The sequence below is a fragment of the Ascaphus truei genome, chromosome 2 (assembly GCF_040206685.1).
Source record: "Ascaphus truei isolate aAscTru1 chromosome 2, aAscTru1.hap1, whole genome shotgun sequence".
Taxonomy (NCBI): domain Eukaryota; kingdom Metazoa; phylum Chordata; class Amphibia; order Anura; family Ascaphidae; genus Ascaphus; species Ascaphus truei.
This window is the reverse complement of record NC_134484.1, coordinates 307278558-307295978: the sequence shown is the minus strand read 5'-3', so window position 1 is coordinate 307295978 and position 17421 is coordinate 307278558. Positions and strand designations below refer to the sequence as shown.

The 17421-nt window shown below is 45.6% G+C and overlaps 1 protein-coding gene across 4 annotated transcripts in view; it reads left to right on the top strand.

The window, feature by feature from the left end:
- Window positions 1–16950, top strand: part of HUS1 (HUS1 checkpoint clamp component) — a 51483-nt gene extending 34533 nt beyond the window's left edge. For all 4 annotated transcript variants that reach the window (XM_075586444.1, XM_075586443.1, XM_075586445.1 and 1 more), the window contains 4 exons: window positions 2055–2129; window positions 3939–4038; window positions 15867–15998; window positions 16471–16950. In XM_075586444.1, coding sequence (XP_075442559.1) covers window positions 2055–2129; window positions 3939–4038; window positions 15867–15998; window positions 16471–16553 — 390 coding nt within the window. In that variant the 3' untranslated portion in view covers window positions 16554–16950. The remainder of the gene's footprint in view (window positions 1–2054; window positions 2130–3938; window positions 4039–15866; window positions 15999–16470) is intronic.
- The last annotated feature ends 471 nt before the right edge of the window (window positions 16951–17421 follow it).

Genomic DNA, 17421 nt, shown 5'->3' with positions numbered 1-17421 from the left:
GTTTTCCTGTTTGCTCTGGGCTCTCCACAAGAGCCAGGAGGCTGGAAGGCTGCTGAACTACAGAGGGGAGAAGCCTCTTCCCCTAACAGGTTCAATCTTTCTGTTCATTTGTATAAGACTGCAAAAGTACCTTGTTTTGTTGTTGGGAGTGGAAAAGCCACTTCCAACCCTGAGTCAGGGATATCTAAGTTAAGTTATCGCTCAGATGAGCAGCTTTTGTTTTGATCTGTTTTCTGTTGTATGCACTGTGGCAGTCTCAGTGCCTGGGACTGAATAAACCAGGCATAGCCTGTTTAAAGGAACAGTACGTGACGCCTCATCATTTAACCTACCCTAAAAGACCGTGTTCTAAACAGTCCCGGACAAACGACGGAGCCCCGGAGTAAGCCGTTTGTCACACAAGGCACGAACGTGGGTAACACAAGGCTACAGGGAACTATGCTCAGCCAAAGAAGAAATGGCTGAGCAGGCATATAAAGGACCAGGGGTCAATGGAAGCTGTGGCAGTGGCCCCAGCGAGGGCAGAGATAGGCAAAACAGAAGGTGGCAGGTGAGGTGAAACAATTACCCCTGCTTTGTGCGAGGAGGACGAGCGGGAGGCGGGACCTCATTATGTGAGGTCAAAAGAAGCCCTGAGTGAATGTGCGCGCGCCCCCACAGATGCCGGAGACGGAGCGACAGCGGTGGGGAGGAGACCGCCGCCTATGGCGGCACGCAAATGGAAGCGGCGCCGCTGAGTGCAGATCGGCGGGAGTGGAGGACAGCGCGGCGGGAGGGGGTCCCCGTCCCCGGTGGCCAACCCTCGCCGTCGTTATAGAACACAACAAAAGGGATAAAAAGTGAGGAACGGTTTATGAATAAACACCTAGGCACTGCATCTGCACATGTGATATAGGTCAAGGGTGCGCAAAGTGGTGGGTGGTGCAATATTTTCTCGGTGGGGGGGGGGCGTGGCTGTTACAGAGGCCCTGCGGTTCCCCGAAGGCATTTAAAATAAATGCCAGGGATCACATGAAGCCTCTGTAACTTTTCACTTACCTGGAATTCCAGCGTCGTGTCTCTATGGCAATCGGCATAAAATGACGCAGCAGGGTCATTTGACACCGGAGCCGTGCATGGAGCGGAGCCGGAGGGGAAAGGGACGGGGACTCATGTAGGTAAGTTTGCACACCCCTGACATAGGTCACGCATGACAATAGAGACAGACAGGTAATAAAGACTGCAGGTCACAGAGTTATACACAGACAGACCACTCTGTAGAGATTGAATAAATATGCACAGTGACTGTTCTAAGCCAATGGTGTCCGGGGAGGCTGGTCTATCAAAGGTTTCATCATCACTTTGTCTCTTCCGTTCGTTGTGGTGAAGGAATAGCTGCAGGCCAGAGAATACAGCTAAGTGAGGACAGCATCAACACTTTGTATATTAATCATAGCCATGGCAAGCTGAAAATAACAATCAGAACAGTAATACACAGATGGAGCTCTCCTAGGACTACATTGAAGCTAATGAAACTGAACTGAAATTGCAAAGTATGTTTAATTAACAATCAACTTATGGTGCAATAAATGTTATGTTTATTTTTTGTAACAATTGGTATGGTTCTTGCTTCACCCTCTCGTCCTTTGGAGTAAAGTACTTGTCTAGGCCTCTCCTCGTAAGTATAGGCAATGGAGTATATTTGTTTTTAAGTAAATACCTGTGTGTGGGGGGCATTTAGTTCCAGATGGGGTCAATGCGGGTGCTCAGTCTCTACAACACACTACTCCAGGGCTATACCGGAGGCGGCTTCAACCCCCACATACTTCGTAAAGATTTTTTTCAGTGCAGTAAAATTGCAGGATTTTCAAATGTGATTAAGAAAATCTGACACAATTCTGATCATAGCAACTTCTTTCACTTTAATGGGGGTATTTTTTTATGTGCGCTTTAAAGCATTTAGTGAATTAGTCACACTGTTTTAAAATTAGGCATGTTCACTTATATTTCTTTATAACACTTCATGTTCACCTACAATATGGTATTTACTGTATCACACGTGTGTCCTTGTGCAGGTCAGCATATATTTGCCAGCACTGAAAACTATGAAATGTGTTGTGGAGAGAATGAAGAACCTTAGCAATTTTATAGTAAGTTGTCATCTTTTTTTTCTTTTTAAGAAAACGACTTTTTTAATGGATTTAATTACATGTTTATGTACATGGGTTAAAATCCTCTCACAGCTTAAAATTTTGGTGGGCGGTTTAAAACTACTGAATGGGAGGTTTTTTGTTCAGATTTAAAAAAAAAAAATCCCCAGTACAGGGAATAACAAAAATGTAGTTTGTCAGACCGCACTACATGCAATAATTCGACTTACATTTTTTTATTTTTTTTTGTGGGGTTTAGGGAATGGGAACTCCCCTTATATCCTGGTCTCTAAAATAATGCAACCTTTTCCAATGGTTGCCAGCACTCAAAAGCAAGAGTCAGGTACTTGTATCATAAAATGATATTTTTATTAAAAAAAAGATGTGACATTCATACAAAATGTGTCAAAAGGTATTAAGAGCCAGGTCATGTGTTCACTATGTAAACCGTATCACAAAGCACTATCTGTGACATTAGAATGGATCAAGTATACTATAGGAATTTATACTGTATGGTAGCAGGAGACACAGCCTGCTGTATGAACATGAAACAGGAGAGACAGCCATACTTATGGACACCTACACAACCTTCCTATGCACCAGACAGGACAATCCTTAAGGGAAGTACCACTGCTTTTGTTGTGGGAATGGGCTTGACGAAAAGCCATTAGGGCTTGAAACATTGCCCCCTATAAATAAAAATTAGAGGATTATCTCTGCAATTTATTTTTGTGCAAGTACATTTCTATTTTTGGGCTAGCAACATCTTTGGTTTTTTTTCTCTCTGTGTGATATTATCCTCCATGCTCCATGTCATTGGACTGGACAGAAAGATGAGTATACAGTAGATGTATAGTGGTCTCTGCAGAAATGTTCTACATTTGTAATGTTGGCATTTTATTGCTAAAATATTAAGTATTTCTCAGAATCTACGATTGGCATACATTGCTCTAAACTGTTTAATTCTCCTGAAATGTTCTATATTGGCAATGTTAGGATTTTATGGCTATACTATTAAGTATTGTTTTTAAGTGCCGGATTGGCACATACTTCTTTAAATGACTGATTCTCTTGACACTGTACGACTAGGTTATTACTGAATGTTCTTATACACCACTGTGACGCACACGGATTTAAGTGTTAAATATTTCTTGCAGTATATACTGGCAGACATTGCCAAAAATATTGAACACTTCCTTGTTCAGCAACAGAAAACTATGATATAACATTAGGATGACTCACCACTATAGACAACTACAGCAGATTGCCATACAGTATAAGTTGCTATAGTATACTTGATTCATTCTAATGTCACAGTTAGTGCATTGTGATACTGTTATATTGAACATATGGCCATTCTCTTAATACCTTTTTGACACTATTTGTATGAAAATGTGTCACATCCTTTTTTGAGTTAACATTTCATTTGATGGTAAACAAGTATCTAACTTGTGATTTTGAGTGCTGGGAACCATTGGAAAAGCCAGTACAAGGGATGTTTTACATTTTGAGAGTGTTTGACATTGGGGAAAAGGGAAGAAGTAATTCTTCACTAAAACAAATTGATGTAAAGAGCCGCTTTCAAAGCAATTAGAGGAGCCTTACGATGTCAGTAAATATGGAACACAAAAAATGAAATCAAATGGGGTACAGTCATTTAGAGTACAGTAAGTAAGGAAAATATGCAGACCAGATGGGCCAAGAAATTCTGACATCATGTCTGATTAAAAAAAACTGTCTAGCCCCGTTTCAGCAGTGCTGTTTTTTAAGTAGAGATCTATCATTCAGTGTACATATTTTTGTTCAAAGGTAATTGAAGCCAATAGAAATGGTGAAATTAACTTGAAGATAGACACTGATTTGGTATCTGTTTCAACTCATTTCAAAGATCTGGGGAACCCACCTTGGGGTAAGTCTTAACCTTTTTCGCTGTCCTATGGATGTTCCTGGTTTGGCATGTGGGCTGGCATGTTTCACATGGACAGGCATGTTGTATGTGGGCTGGCACGTGGGGGTTACTTAAAGTTAAATCATATTTCTGATTATCACAAGGAGAGCATAATATGTGCTGAAGGAGGGGGTTACTGCATTGTCACTCTTTGTAATGACAAGAAGCTTGTAAATCTGAAGGTACTGTAACCCCACTTAATCTGTGCCGCTTTCTCCTATTTGTGTAAGCCCATATACATCTGGCAAGGTATTTTGCTATGCTATACTATGGGATTGTTTTGCCAATGATGGTGTAAACCTTTTGTGTTCAGCCGTGAAAAACTTCAGCGTGAGCAACTTTGCAGTTATACTAATTTGGGGTCACATTTTGCAAAAACAGTATGTACATCTATATAGATCTGACATCCATGTACTCAGGACCCAGGGCGATCTTATTCATTATTCCTTTCCATAATTTCACTGAGTTTGTGTGAGGAATTTTGATGCAAAGTTCAAAGTTCGTGCACATTTATGGGAAAGTATAAAGACCACTGGGGACTGTGGGTGGCGGGGGCCCATCAGCTGGCGGGACTGCGGGGGGCCGGTGGGTGGCAGTGGCAGGAGACTGCGGGGGGGGGGCAATGGCTGGCGGTGGCGGGGGCCCGGCGGCAGGGCACAGCAGTTGCTGCCGGCCTTGCCCCGCTGCAGGCACATGTCAGTCCCACAATGGCTCCTCATGCGCACGCCGGACCTCCCTCTCACACCGGCGCGCCAGAAGCTTAGCCCAGCTGACTTCGGGCGCTGTTGAGAGACCCGGCACTGGGTGCAGCGGTTTTTTAATTGATTTATTTTTAACTTGCCGGGCCCCCTGACCTACGGGGCCAGGGACGCCAACACTGGCAGACCCCCCTGGTTAGCGACCCTGTGGTTGGGGTTGTATGTGAGTGTTTGTGTAATTGTGTGTGTGTGTGTGTGTTATTTGTGTGCAGGGCCTGCCAGCAGGGGGGGACTGCAGGTGTTGTCGTCCTGGGCCCTGTGGGTCAGGCAATTCATTTGAAAAAAAACGCTGCACCCGGTGTCTGGTCTCTGACGGCAGACTATATGGCAACAATTGCGTAGCACTTACACAAATAGCTTTCTCTCTCCATTCTTCTTTGGATACAAGCTCTATAGCATTTCTGAAGTGTCAGAATGTTTTTCTCTCTGCTGCAAGATTTGTTAATCCGCAAGAGAATTCTGTTTCTTGAGCACATCCTGCACATCCTCCTCTCAGAGCCTCCACCTCTTCCTTGTGCTTGCTCCACACTTGTATTAATACATCCTTCATTATATGTTGAAGCTCAGCAGATTTCTTCTCTAGTGCTACAGCAGCTTGCCTTTTCCACGCTTCTTTCACCTGGGCATACTGGCTGTTGGGGGTGGAGTAGTCTCTCTTATTCTTCAGCTCTTGCTCCAGTTTCTGGAGCTTCTCCTTATGATACAGAGCTATCTGTCTTCTTAGCTCTGCCTCCATCCATCCTCTGGTGATGCTCAGTGTGACCTTCAGATCCTCATGCTGCTCTGCGGAGACACACTGGTGTCAGGAATCGGCGTTCTCCACGCTCCTCACACAGAGCACTCCCTCCCCGCAGGGAGCCCCTGGACACACAAAACAATCCTGCCTTACCGCCCCTGCGGCCGTCGCGGGATCACTCCCCTCGGCGATTCCTCTGTACAGCGCCGCAAGCGCCCACGCCCACCTGCACGCACACCTGCACCATCCACTGGCTCGGTTCACGCGCGTACACGAGTTACGGAGGACGCTCAGTCTGCACACTCTTCTTCCCGTCCCCCGGACCTCAGGCTCCGCACCCGCACACTGCACGAGCATACTCAGGTTACCAACAAGACTCACCTGGCCTGTTATGCCTGCACCAATCTGCAGTGTCTCCCTGTAGCTCTTCCTGTCCCGCCTCCGTTCCTAATTGGACCTTCCTGCTTTATCTAGCTCCTCTCTGCTCTCAGTCTTTGCTCGACATAGTCTCTGTATGGAAGTACTTCTGGATTCTCTCAGTGTTTTCACAGGTTCTGACGCAGCTCGTACGACTACCCCCTCTGGCTCTCGATCTCGGCACTCCTTGGACAACGCTCACTCTGGTAACCCCTTGAACACGGCTTGGACTACGACCTATCTCCACTCTCCACTCCCTGACTTCGGCAAGGCATTCATCACTCTATCTCTACAACCGGTACCGGCAAGTATTGTCTACCTTACTACACCTGGCCTGGCAACGCTTCATACCACACTCCGGACACGCTCCCTTTGCTGCGGGTGCGTATATTACCACTTCCCCCTTCAGCTCAGGGGACGGGTCTGGTCTGCGGGCAGCACCGGCGTAACATTATGTCGAGCCCACAAGACGCAGACCAAACGGAACTACAGCAGTTTCTCTCTAATCTGCTTCAGCAAAACCAGGCCATGGCGGATCAAATTGTGGCACTTACACGCCAGGTCGCAGTACTCTCAGACAGGGTACCAACCGCGACCCCACTAGATGTAAGCCCCCACTCCGCAAGCACAGTTAGCAGCTCAGATGTAAGGATTCCTCCCCCCAAGCCTTATGCAGGTGAACCGCAAGATTGTAGGGGTTTCCTAAACCAGTGTGAGGTGCAGTTTGAAATGGCCCCCCATCTCTACAATACTGATCGCAAGAAGGTAGCCTACATTTATAACCTCCTCACTGGCAGCGCCCTGGCTTGGGCTTCCCCGGTTTGGGAGCGACATTCTGACCTTACCCAAGATTACCCGGCATTTAAAGCTGAGTTTCAACGGGTATTCGATTCCCCCGCTCGTCGGGAGATGGCATCTGTTTCTCTCCTCCAGATCACTCAGGGACGGCGGATGGTGACACAGTATGCTGTGGAATTCCGGACTCTAGCAGCCGAGACTAACTGGGGACAAGAGGCTCTCGTCTCCGTATTCTGGCAAGGCCTTGCAGATCCCATCAAGGACGAACTCTCTCGCCAATCCAGGCCGGATCAACTGGAGGTCCTGATTGATTTGGCCGTCCGAGTGGATCAACGCATCCAGGTACGCCGCTCAGAGCGTCAGCGCACTCGCTTCCATAACTTTCAAGTTCCGTTCTCCAGTACTCTCAGCAGCACTCCTGCTCCCCCAAGTGCTACCACACCTCTTCGTCCTGCACTGGAGTTGCCAGAGCCAATGCAATTGGGGGTACAACGCATCCGCTCACAGATACGGTAGTTCCGCCACGCCGGGGGATTGTGTTTCTACTGCGAATCCATGGAACATCTGGTTCGGGAGTGTCCACTGTGTCCGGGAAACGGGAACACCCAGTGAGTACAGAGGGGCTCTCTCTGGGTGTAATGTCTCCACGTCCCCATCATAAAGATGAACTCCCTAAGAAACTTACATTTCCAGTCTTCCTTTCAGGCGATAAGTTCAAGACTTCTACCGCCGCTTTCATTGACTCAGGAACTGGAGGAAACTTCGTGGATCTTGAATTCGCCAGGGTAAACCGCATACCACTAGTGAGAAAGAAGGTTCCCATCGCACTCGTCGGTATCGATGGTCGTCCTCTTACCCCGGCCCACATCTCCTTAGAGACGGCTCCCTTGCTTCTGTCTTCACATCTGCACAAGGAGACCTTAGTTCTCGATGCCATTCACGCTCCTGGGATACCCATCACCCTTGGTCTTCCTTGGCTACAGCTTAACAATCCTCTCATTGACTAGACTTCCTCCGCTCCCATTTCCTAGAGGCCGAGGTCAGACGAGACTCATCAACTGCTGGCCAATACCTCTGTTCCCGAAGTTATTCTACCTTCCGTTTACCATCAATTCCGGGACGTTTTCAATAAGGTACAGTCAGACCTCTTGCCGCCACACAGGACTTACGATTGTCCAATCGATCTAGTTCCTGGTTACTCCCTACCCAAGTCCAAGACCTACCCCTTGTCGTTACCAGAATCTCACGCTATGGATGAATATATCCAGGAGAATCTCAAGAAAGGCTTTATTCGTCACTCCAATTCCCCAGCAGGGGCTGGGTTTTTCTTCGTCAAGAAAAAGAACGGGTCGTTGAGGCCTTGCATCGACTACAGGGGTTTAAACCAGATAACTATTAAAAAAAATCCCCTTATTACCGAACTGTTCAATAAATTACAGGGGGCCAAGATTTTTTCCAAGTTGGATCTGCGTGGTGCCTATAACCTGGTGCGCATCAGGAAGGGGGATGAATGGAAGACGGCCTTCAACACGCGTAGTGGACAATTCGAATATCTGGTAATGCCTTTCGGCTTATGTAATGCTCCCGCTGTCTTCCAGGATTTCATCAACAACGTCTTTCGTAAGGTACTCAATATTTTTGTTATTGTATACTTGGATGATATCCTGATTTTTTCCAAAGATCTCCAGGACCACATACGCCACACCTCCTACGTCCTTTTCCGTCTCCGGGAACACCATTTGTACGCCAAACTAGAGAAGTGCACCTTTCATACGACCTCTACTCCGTTCCTGGGGTACATCATTTCCGATGAGGGGTTTATGATGGACTCCGGTAAACTTCAAGCAGTCACTGAATGGCCAAGACCCAACTCTCTCAAGGCCATACAGCGTTTTTTAGGGTTCGCTAATTATTATCGTAAGTTTATACAGAGTTTTTTCACCATTGTGGCACCCCTTACTGCGCTCACCAAAAAAGAAGCTGATCCTTCTGCTTGGTCATCCGAGGCCATCCCCGCCTTCGAGACACTCAAGGAAGCCTTTATATCCTCCGCACCTATTCTCCGTCATCCCGACATTGAACTTCCCTTCGTCCTGGAGGTCGACGCTTCTGATTGCGGCGCTGGTGCCGTTCTTGCTCAGAGACCCACGCCCCAAGATAAGTTACATCCCTGTGCTTATTTTTCCAAGAAATTCTCGTCTGCCGAGAGGAACTATGACGTGGGTAACAGGGAACTTCTGGCCGTGAAGATGGCTCTTCAAGAGTGGAGACACCTGCTGGAGGGGTCGAAAGAGCCATTTACTATCCTCACGGACCACAAGAACCTTCTTTACATAGAGAACGCTCGACCCCTTGGTCCACGACAGGCTCGTTGGGCCCTTTTTTTCCCCTGATTCGATTTTCACCTTTCCTATATCCCCGGGACCAAGAACGTTAAGGCAGACGCACTCTCCCGAATACATTCTTCTGAAGAGAGGCCAGAGGAATCTTTGGAGACTATCCTTCCGCATGAGAGTATTCTCGCCACGTCTTCTTTTAAGAATCTTGACAAGATTTTGCACTCCCAGAGACGCATTCCCAAGGACTTGGTCGTTCCCGACAACAAACTCTTTGTATCTTCCAAATTTGTTCCAGAGGTCCTGTCTTGGGGTCACTCCTCTAAATCTGCAGGTCATCCAGGTTTTAAGAAGACTACTGATCTCATTCGTCGGAATTTCTGGTGGCCAAGGACGTCTCAAGATATTCTGGAGTTTACCCGCGCCTGTCCCACGTGCGCTCAAAGCAAGACTCTCCGTCAAAAGCCTCAGGGTTTTCTGTTATCCCTTCCAGTTCCCGACCGCCCCTGGTCCCACATTTCGATGGACTTCATCGTGGAGTTGCCCAGGTCCAGAGGAATGAACACTATCTTGGTGGTCGTCGACAGGTTCTCAAAGATGTCCCATTTCATTCCACTTAAAGGATTACCCACCTCCCCCGCCCTTGCTGATATCTTTACGGAGCAGATTTTCCGGATTCATGGGATCCCTTCGTCCATTGTTTCTGACAGAGGTTCTCAGTTCGTATCCAAATTTTGGAAAGCTTTCACGAAGAGATTGGGCATCTCTTCTTCTTTCTCTTCCGCCTATCATCCTCAGTCCAATGGACAAACAGAGAGAATCAATCAATCCCTGGAGAAGTACCTGAGATGTTTCATATCCGATTTCCAGGATGATTGGGCTCAACTCCTTTCTTGGGCAGAGTATGCCGTCAATTCTGCCAAAAACGAGTCCACCCGGGAGTCGTCCTTCTTTATAAATGATGGGTTCCACCCTCCCTGTCTTCCCATCCCCAACATTCCTTCTGGAGTACCAGCCGTAGATGAACGCATTTCTTCCCTCCAAACCGCATGGTCCAGGATTCAGTCTACCCTTCTCAACTCCTCCCGCAGGTCCAAACTATAGGCCGATCGTCGTCGTCGTTCGGCGCCCAGTTACAAATCAGGGGATTTGGTATGACTCTCTTCTAAGAATATCCACCTCAAGGTACCATCTCCTAAACTGGCACCCAGGTTCCTGGGTCCTTTCCCTATTTGTGAACAAATCAATCCCGTGGCATTCCGGCTCCAACTACCACCCAGTATGAAGATTCCCAATGTCTTTCATGTGTCCCTCTTAAAACCATTTATCTCCAGTCACTTCTTTCCGGATCAGACTCGTAAACCGGATCCCATTACTGTACAAAATAACGAGGAATACGAGGTTCACTCTCTTTTGGATTCTCGCCTATCCAGGGGTCAGCTCCAGTTCTTGGTGCAGTGGAAGGGCTTTGGCCCTGAAGAGAGATCCTGGGTTCCTTCAAAGGACATTCATGCCCCAGCTCTTCTTAAGTCCTTCAGGAAAAAGTTTCCAGAGAAACCGTTCTTGGACCGTCCTGAGGCCGTTCCTGAAGAGGGGGGTACTGTCAGGAATCGGCATTCTCCACGCTCCTCACACAGAGCACTACCTCCCCGCAGGGAGCCCCTGGACACACAAAACAATCCTGCCTTACCGGCCTCCACGGCTCCCCGCCCCTGCGGCCGTCGCGGGATCACTCCCCTCGGCGATTCCTCTGTACAGCGCCGCACGCGCCCACGCCCTCCTGCACGCACACCTGCATCATCCACTGGCTCGGTTCACGCGCGTACACGAGTTACGGAGGACGCTCAGTCTGCACACTCTTCTTCCCGTCCCCCGGACCTCAGGCTCCGCCCCCGCACACTGCACGAGCATACTCAGGTTACCAACAAGACTCACCTGGCCTGTTATGCCTGCACCAATCTGCAGTGTCTCCCTGTAGCTCTTCCTGTCCTGCCTCCGTTCCTAATTGGACCTTCCTGCTTTATCTAGCTCCTCTCTGCTCTCAGTCTTTGCTCGACATAGTCTCTGTATGGAAGTACTTCTGGATTCTCTCAGTGTTTTCACAGGTTCTGACGCAGCTCGTACGACTACCCCCTCTGGCTCTCAATCTCGGCACTCCTTGGACAACGCTCACTCTGGTAACCCCTTGAACACGGCTTGGACTACGACCTATCTCCACTCTCCACTCCATGACTTCGGCAAGGCATTCATCACTCTATCTCTACAACCGGTACCGGCAAGTATTGTCTACCTTACTACACCTGCCTGGCAACGCTTCATACCACACTCCGGACACGCTCCCTTTGCTGCGGGTGCGTGTATTACCACTTCCCCCTTCAGCTCAGGGGACGGGTCTGGTCTGCGGGCAGCACCGGCGTAACAACTGGGCACTCAGATGCTACTGAAACCGCTGTATTTTATCAGCCTGGAGACATTCTTCCTGCAGAACTCGCTGCTTTCTTTTCGGCGTCCACCTGTTTCTTCTTTGAACCAGGGAGAGATGTTCTAATGGCAGCACTCTCTCTGCATACTCCAGTGCTTCCTGCATTTCTAACTTTTCTTGTTCCTTCAGGTTTTCTACTTCGTGAAAATGCCCATTTATTTCACTGACTTGGCTAGTCAAATCTGAAACCTATTTTTTCAGATTTCTCTCCTTTTTTTACAGTCTCTATACCATTCAGGACCTTTTCATAGGTATCCTTCAATGTACACAGCTCTGTGCTGAGAGCGTGAACATCATCATCAGGCCTTAAGGCCTTAAGGGACACCGTTTCGCATGGTTAAGTGCATTGCAGAACAAAATCATTTTAAATCCGCTATTTTGAAAAAGCGTTTTTTTGTTTTTTTAGTTTTTCACACACAACGAGAGGCAGACTTTACTTCCAGAACTTGTTCCTTTCTTGGGTCACAGTCTGTAGCAGTCTCCTCACTCAGACTGTAGCTGCAGACCCACTCGCTAGAGTAAACATCACTGCCTTCCTCAGGTGATTTGTCCTTGTCTCTGTTAGTCGCATTTGTTTTACCCAGCACAGCGATCCTGGTTTTGTTTTCCGCTTGGGTTTGTGGCCTTTACGCGGTTTTCTTCTGCTAACCCCCCAGTGGCGTATCATCCCACTTCTAATACCACCTGTGGCAGGGCGTCCTCGCGATAGGGTAAGAAAGAGTTCACGCTGTGTATTTTAGGCCTTAAACTCTTCAGTGGTTTATTTTTCCACATCAAAAACACAGTTTTGGACGTTAAGGCAAAAAAAATCATAAAAGCAAAAGCCTACTCCACATTAGGGAGGCTGACTAAACAGAACAGCCAATCTATCTGACTGGCTTGGTCCAGTCTAAACACTACAAACTATAGAGTACATAATATATATTCCTTAACTTGAAGTGCTGGGAAATTCCTCCCAGGAGTCTCCAGGCAAACCCTCTGGATACTGCAGCACCTTGTAGAAAGGCAGCTCTGCTTCTTCAACCATTTATATCTCAGGATTCTGGGTGTGTGTTCCAGACGATCCCAGCAAGCCCTGCTTCCAGTAGGCCTGTGGAACCTACTGGTTGGGGAAAGTCGGGCCTGTGTAAACTTCACTTACCTTGGTTCAGACGGCATCTGGAGACGCATCGCCATGGCAACGTGGGGTCAATTGTCGCTACAGGGTCATGTGACGTCATGTTGCTATACGGGGGGGATGCGCAGAGAGGGGACCAGCCAGCAGGGGAGTGCAGGAGAAAAAGCTTGTGCTCCCCTACCCTATCTGATTGCCTAGCTAGAGGAGTTTAGCATACTACAAACTATTTCCAACCTACAAAATCTGTGACTGTCACAATAGCCAGTAAAACCTACTCGCAGACAGCTGTTTTTACCTTTTGGGTCTCATCAGTGTGAGGTTAGTTATACTGGCTATGCAATGTGATGCTGGAAGCGGTTTCAACCGCACACTATATAAGTTATGGTGGGTACAGTACACAGCAAATAAAACTCGCACTTGAATGTTTTAAACAAGCATTCACAGCCAGAATGTATTTGGGGGAAGACATGCTATCCATAGCTGAATTTGTTTTATGTACTTTTTGAAAAGATATATGTGACTGGAGGGGGTAACCAGGCTATCTAATAAAGGTTAAGCCCGCTGGTTACCCCTGAACCCGTGGGGTCACTGGTACCTCCATAAGCCAGGGACTAGGGATAATACATGCTGGAAAATAAACTGACCCTGTTTTTTCCTATTTCATGTTCCCTTAGCCCTAGAACGGTGAAATTTCTTGTGTGTCAGTTTTAGGGTGCATATTTGGGTGGAAATACAATTATTTTGGTTGCAGTTGGGGGGCCAAAGTTGCTGGTAGTCATTTTATTCTCCCCAGCGAGCAGGCATGATTTGCCGGTACACAGGGTGAATTACACCGGGGCTTCCCTGTGTCCCCCAGACTCCTGGATTTCGAGCCCAAATATCCCCAAGTTATTTCCCTTATAAGTATAAGGTCCCCCAAAGTATATTCTGTAATGAAGTGTACTTTATATCATGTTTTGCGTTTACTATAAGGTTCTATACAGACAGCCCAGGCATATGGTTAATGTGCCAGCTAGTTTACATAGAGTCCATAGATGGAGGAGGAGACGTGATGTTGAGAAGTGTCGGGGTGCTAAGTGGACGGGACAGGGCGGAGTACTGGTTCTGTAGAACAGAGACACCCTGGTGGGAAACCTTCTGGTCTGCTGGACGCAGTGGCGCCTGCCCAGTGGGAGGCAATGGGCTGGCTAAGGAAAAGATGGCGATCGTAGGTGCTTTTCCTATTGGCCAGAAGGAACAGTGGGATGAAGCACTCCCCAATATATCAAATCAAAATAAATACCGGTGCGCCTGGTTCAGGAATCTCTGGGTTGTACTCCAATATCTGATAAGAAGAAAACAACCTGGGCACTGCGGATTTCTGCTTAGAAAATTTATTGTGAGCCAAAAAGTATGACGTTTCGGCCTCAAGGGCCTTTCTCAAATGCAAATGGCATAATCATAATCAAATGCCATTTGCATTTGAGAAAGGCCTTTGAGGCTGAAACGTCATACTTTTTGGCTAACAATAAATTTTCTAAGCAAAAATCCGCAGTGCCCAGGTTTTTTCCTTCTTATTTCCTATTGACCAGAACATATGTCCCGCCCTCGGGGCGTCCTGAGCCGTTTCAACACGCCCCCTGCCTCTGACCTCATCAGCCAGATGAGCCCTTCTCTAATTGGCTGCTGAAAATACTCCCACGCTCTGAGTGGCTGAAAGGCTTTGTCCATGTTAAAACATAGGGAAAAGTAGTCTCTAAAAGGGGCTGCTGCAGATCAGAGCTCGCTCTCTCTCAGTCTTTTCAGACTTATAGATGGTCTTGAGACTGGTCCAGTGAAGCGCCGGTAAGGTTTCCCATGGGCATTGCGATACCAAGGAATTCCTAGCCAAGCTGAGGACTGGTTCTGAGAAGTGAAGTTACCTGTTCCAGGTATATTCCAGCTCCTTGGAATGAACAAGGTCAGTCTGTGCTGAAGCAGGCGTCTTGCATCTAGGAAAGCCTAGTTTGTACCCCCAGACCCAAAGTAAGTGTGTATTTTCTTTGTATTTTGTATTTCTGTTTGTTTCCGAGGTCTTATCTGAATAAACCTCATTTTATTTCTTTATTGTGTTTTGCCTATTGACTGATCCCTTTAAATATAAATGGTGTTAAAAGTCTTGTGCTACCGTGTCCATATACTTTAAAATATTAGATATTTTCATGCTCCTGAGCAGTTTTGCCTTGGCAATGGTGGTGTGCATCCCTTTACATTGCCCTGTTAAAATTGACGTGTGAACAGTCTTGATAAAATGTAAAATGTTGAGGTGATCATACAAAATGACTACAGTGTATGTTAATTTACTTTAACTTACCAGTATTGGGATCTCCTCATGTGTCATTGCCCTTGTTTCTGCTTTCTTCAGCAAATGTTTTATTTTTTGGAGGACGGAAAGTTCTGTCTTTTTTTTATTTTTTTTATTTATTTTTTTAATTCAATAGTTTCATGTGGGCAATCTCTAATTACCTAAAGAACTGTATAGCTGCCAGTCAATTCGTTCTCCATGTATTGATCGGCGAAATTTGGCGACATCTTTAGATATGGGATATGTTTTTCATCTGCTTCTGTCAGTCAGTGGAAGATCATGAATATTCATGAGCACTCCTGCACTGACATGTGCAAGAGGGAGGGCAGGGCTCACAAAGGGGTGTGCCAGGGCTTGTGACAGGACATGAAGGGGCAGTGCCTTAGTAAATGCGTGTTAAAATAGAATACTAGAAAATTGGTCTTTCAAAGTTCTTTTTTTTAAAAACAGAAAATGCTAAAAGTATTTTTTCTTACTACAGAACTGATTTGTTTAAAAAAACACACATGCAGGATATTGCCTGAACTGCAGCTTTAATCCGACTATAGGACCTGGGAGTTCATGTGTCATAAGACCAGCCACAACTCTGGCATATTAAAAAAATAATAATAAATAATGAGTATAACAAATTACTGATTTAACATATGTTCTCCCCAATTTGCAAATGCATGCTTTGTATCAAATTTTCTTGAAAACCAACTTCCTCCATGTATATCTACAGTATATACTTATTCTGTTAAAATCTATGACAAGACACCCCCCTCGCCTGTTCTCTGAAGCTCTCTTAATGTACATATGCCGCTTACTGTATTGCCTTTATAGTTTCTGATGATGCCTCCCAGAGTTCCACTCAGGACAGAGACCCCAGCAGCATGGCAGAAGCCAGAGTGGATATCCGTAAGCTTTTGCAGTTTCTTGCAGGACAGCAAGTGAATCCCACCAAAGCCATATGTAGTACGTATTTTATTTTATTTTGTGTTGTGTTTTTTATTGTTTGCTTTTAAGCTTACCCCTTCACACCAGAATTATTACACAGGACATGATGAATGAAGCCTTGTCTGGTGGTAAAAGCATTGCCTCATGATCTTCAAAATCTTAAGCAAAATTATTCATTTTCTGTGACCTTTGGGGAAAATCGGTCAAGAATGAACTCATCTATGGTTTAAAATTCACCAAATGGCACCAAAATCTTCTGTTATATTTATTGTATATAGATGTATATTATACGGAATTTATGCTTGAGATTCTGTTATAATGTATTATAATAATTCCAGAATACCTAATGGCATTTTTATTGCATTACATCCGTAGGATATGCGTTAGAGGAGTGGACCCATGATGACATAGTTATCAGTATTCTGCATATGAGTTGTGTGTGTGTAACTTCAACATTCGATAATAATATATTTATTTCCCTCTGTTACAGATATTGTTCATAAACGGATGGTACACTTTATTTTACTACACGAGGATGTCTCCTTGCAATATTTCATCCCCGCTCTTGCCTGAATGTTTAACTAAAATTGACTGGCTATGTTAACAAATAAAAGGGGGATAAAATCAATTATTTAGATAGATCTTCTTCAAGCTCAGCCACAAGAGAACTTTCTTTAGCGTGTTCATTTCAAACCTCACTGTTGCTGGGTAATTTCTCACTTCAAAATACGTGTTGAACAACCATGAACAAGAATATCTAACTTTTATAAGGTGTTATAAAGATAAGTGTTAAATCTGAAGGCACACACTGGGAAATAATTTTCAGGAAGACCAAATGTGTATCAGTTACTTTGTTGCAATTTTCTAACACTCTGCTCGAGACCTATTGACTATTTGTTCATTTTAAAACTCTGTAGTTGTAAAATGTGTCAAATTAAAGTATCTGCTGCATTATGTTTATATACAATAAGTGTTATTCTTCTTTCCAAAACTGTAAGTTTGTCAGATTTTGAGGTGGCACTGGATCAGTGCAGTCGCTGCTTGAAAATAATCGCATGGTTCCCATGATATGAGAATAAGTAATTTTATAGTAAACAAATTTCTAAGTGCCCCAAGGTCAAGAAAATCTGAATACTGTACATCGACACAAATCAAAGTTAAAAGCTTTAGTGGTTGAAAAAAAAAAAATACATTTTAAATGAAAATAAGTGTTCATTATGTGTAATCTGGTCTTAAATGTTTAGACAATGAACTTAGTACTATATTTCTGATTTAAAATTGCAAACATGTGTTTTGAGGAAAATTAAAATGCGGATTTCAGAGATAAGTGGCTAAACAAAGTAAGGCACAGACCAGCAGGGGGAAAAAGCTGTATGGTCACAGGTTGTATAGGGAGAGGTATTAGCAGACTAGAGAGGCCACATATAGAGGTAATGACAAA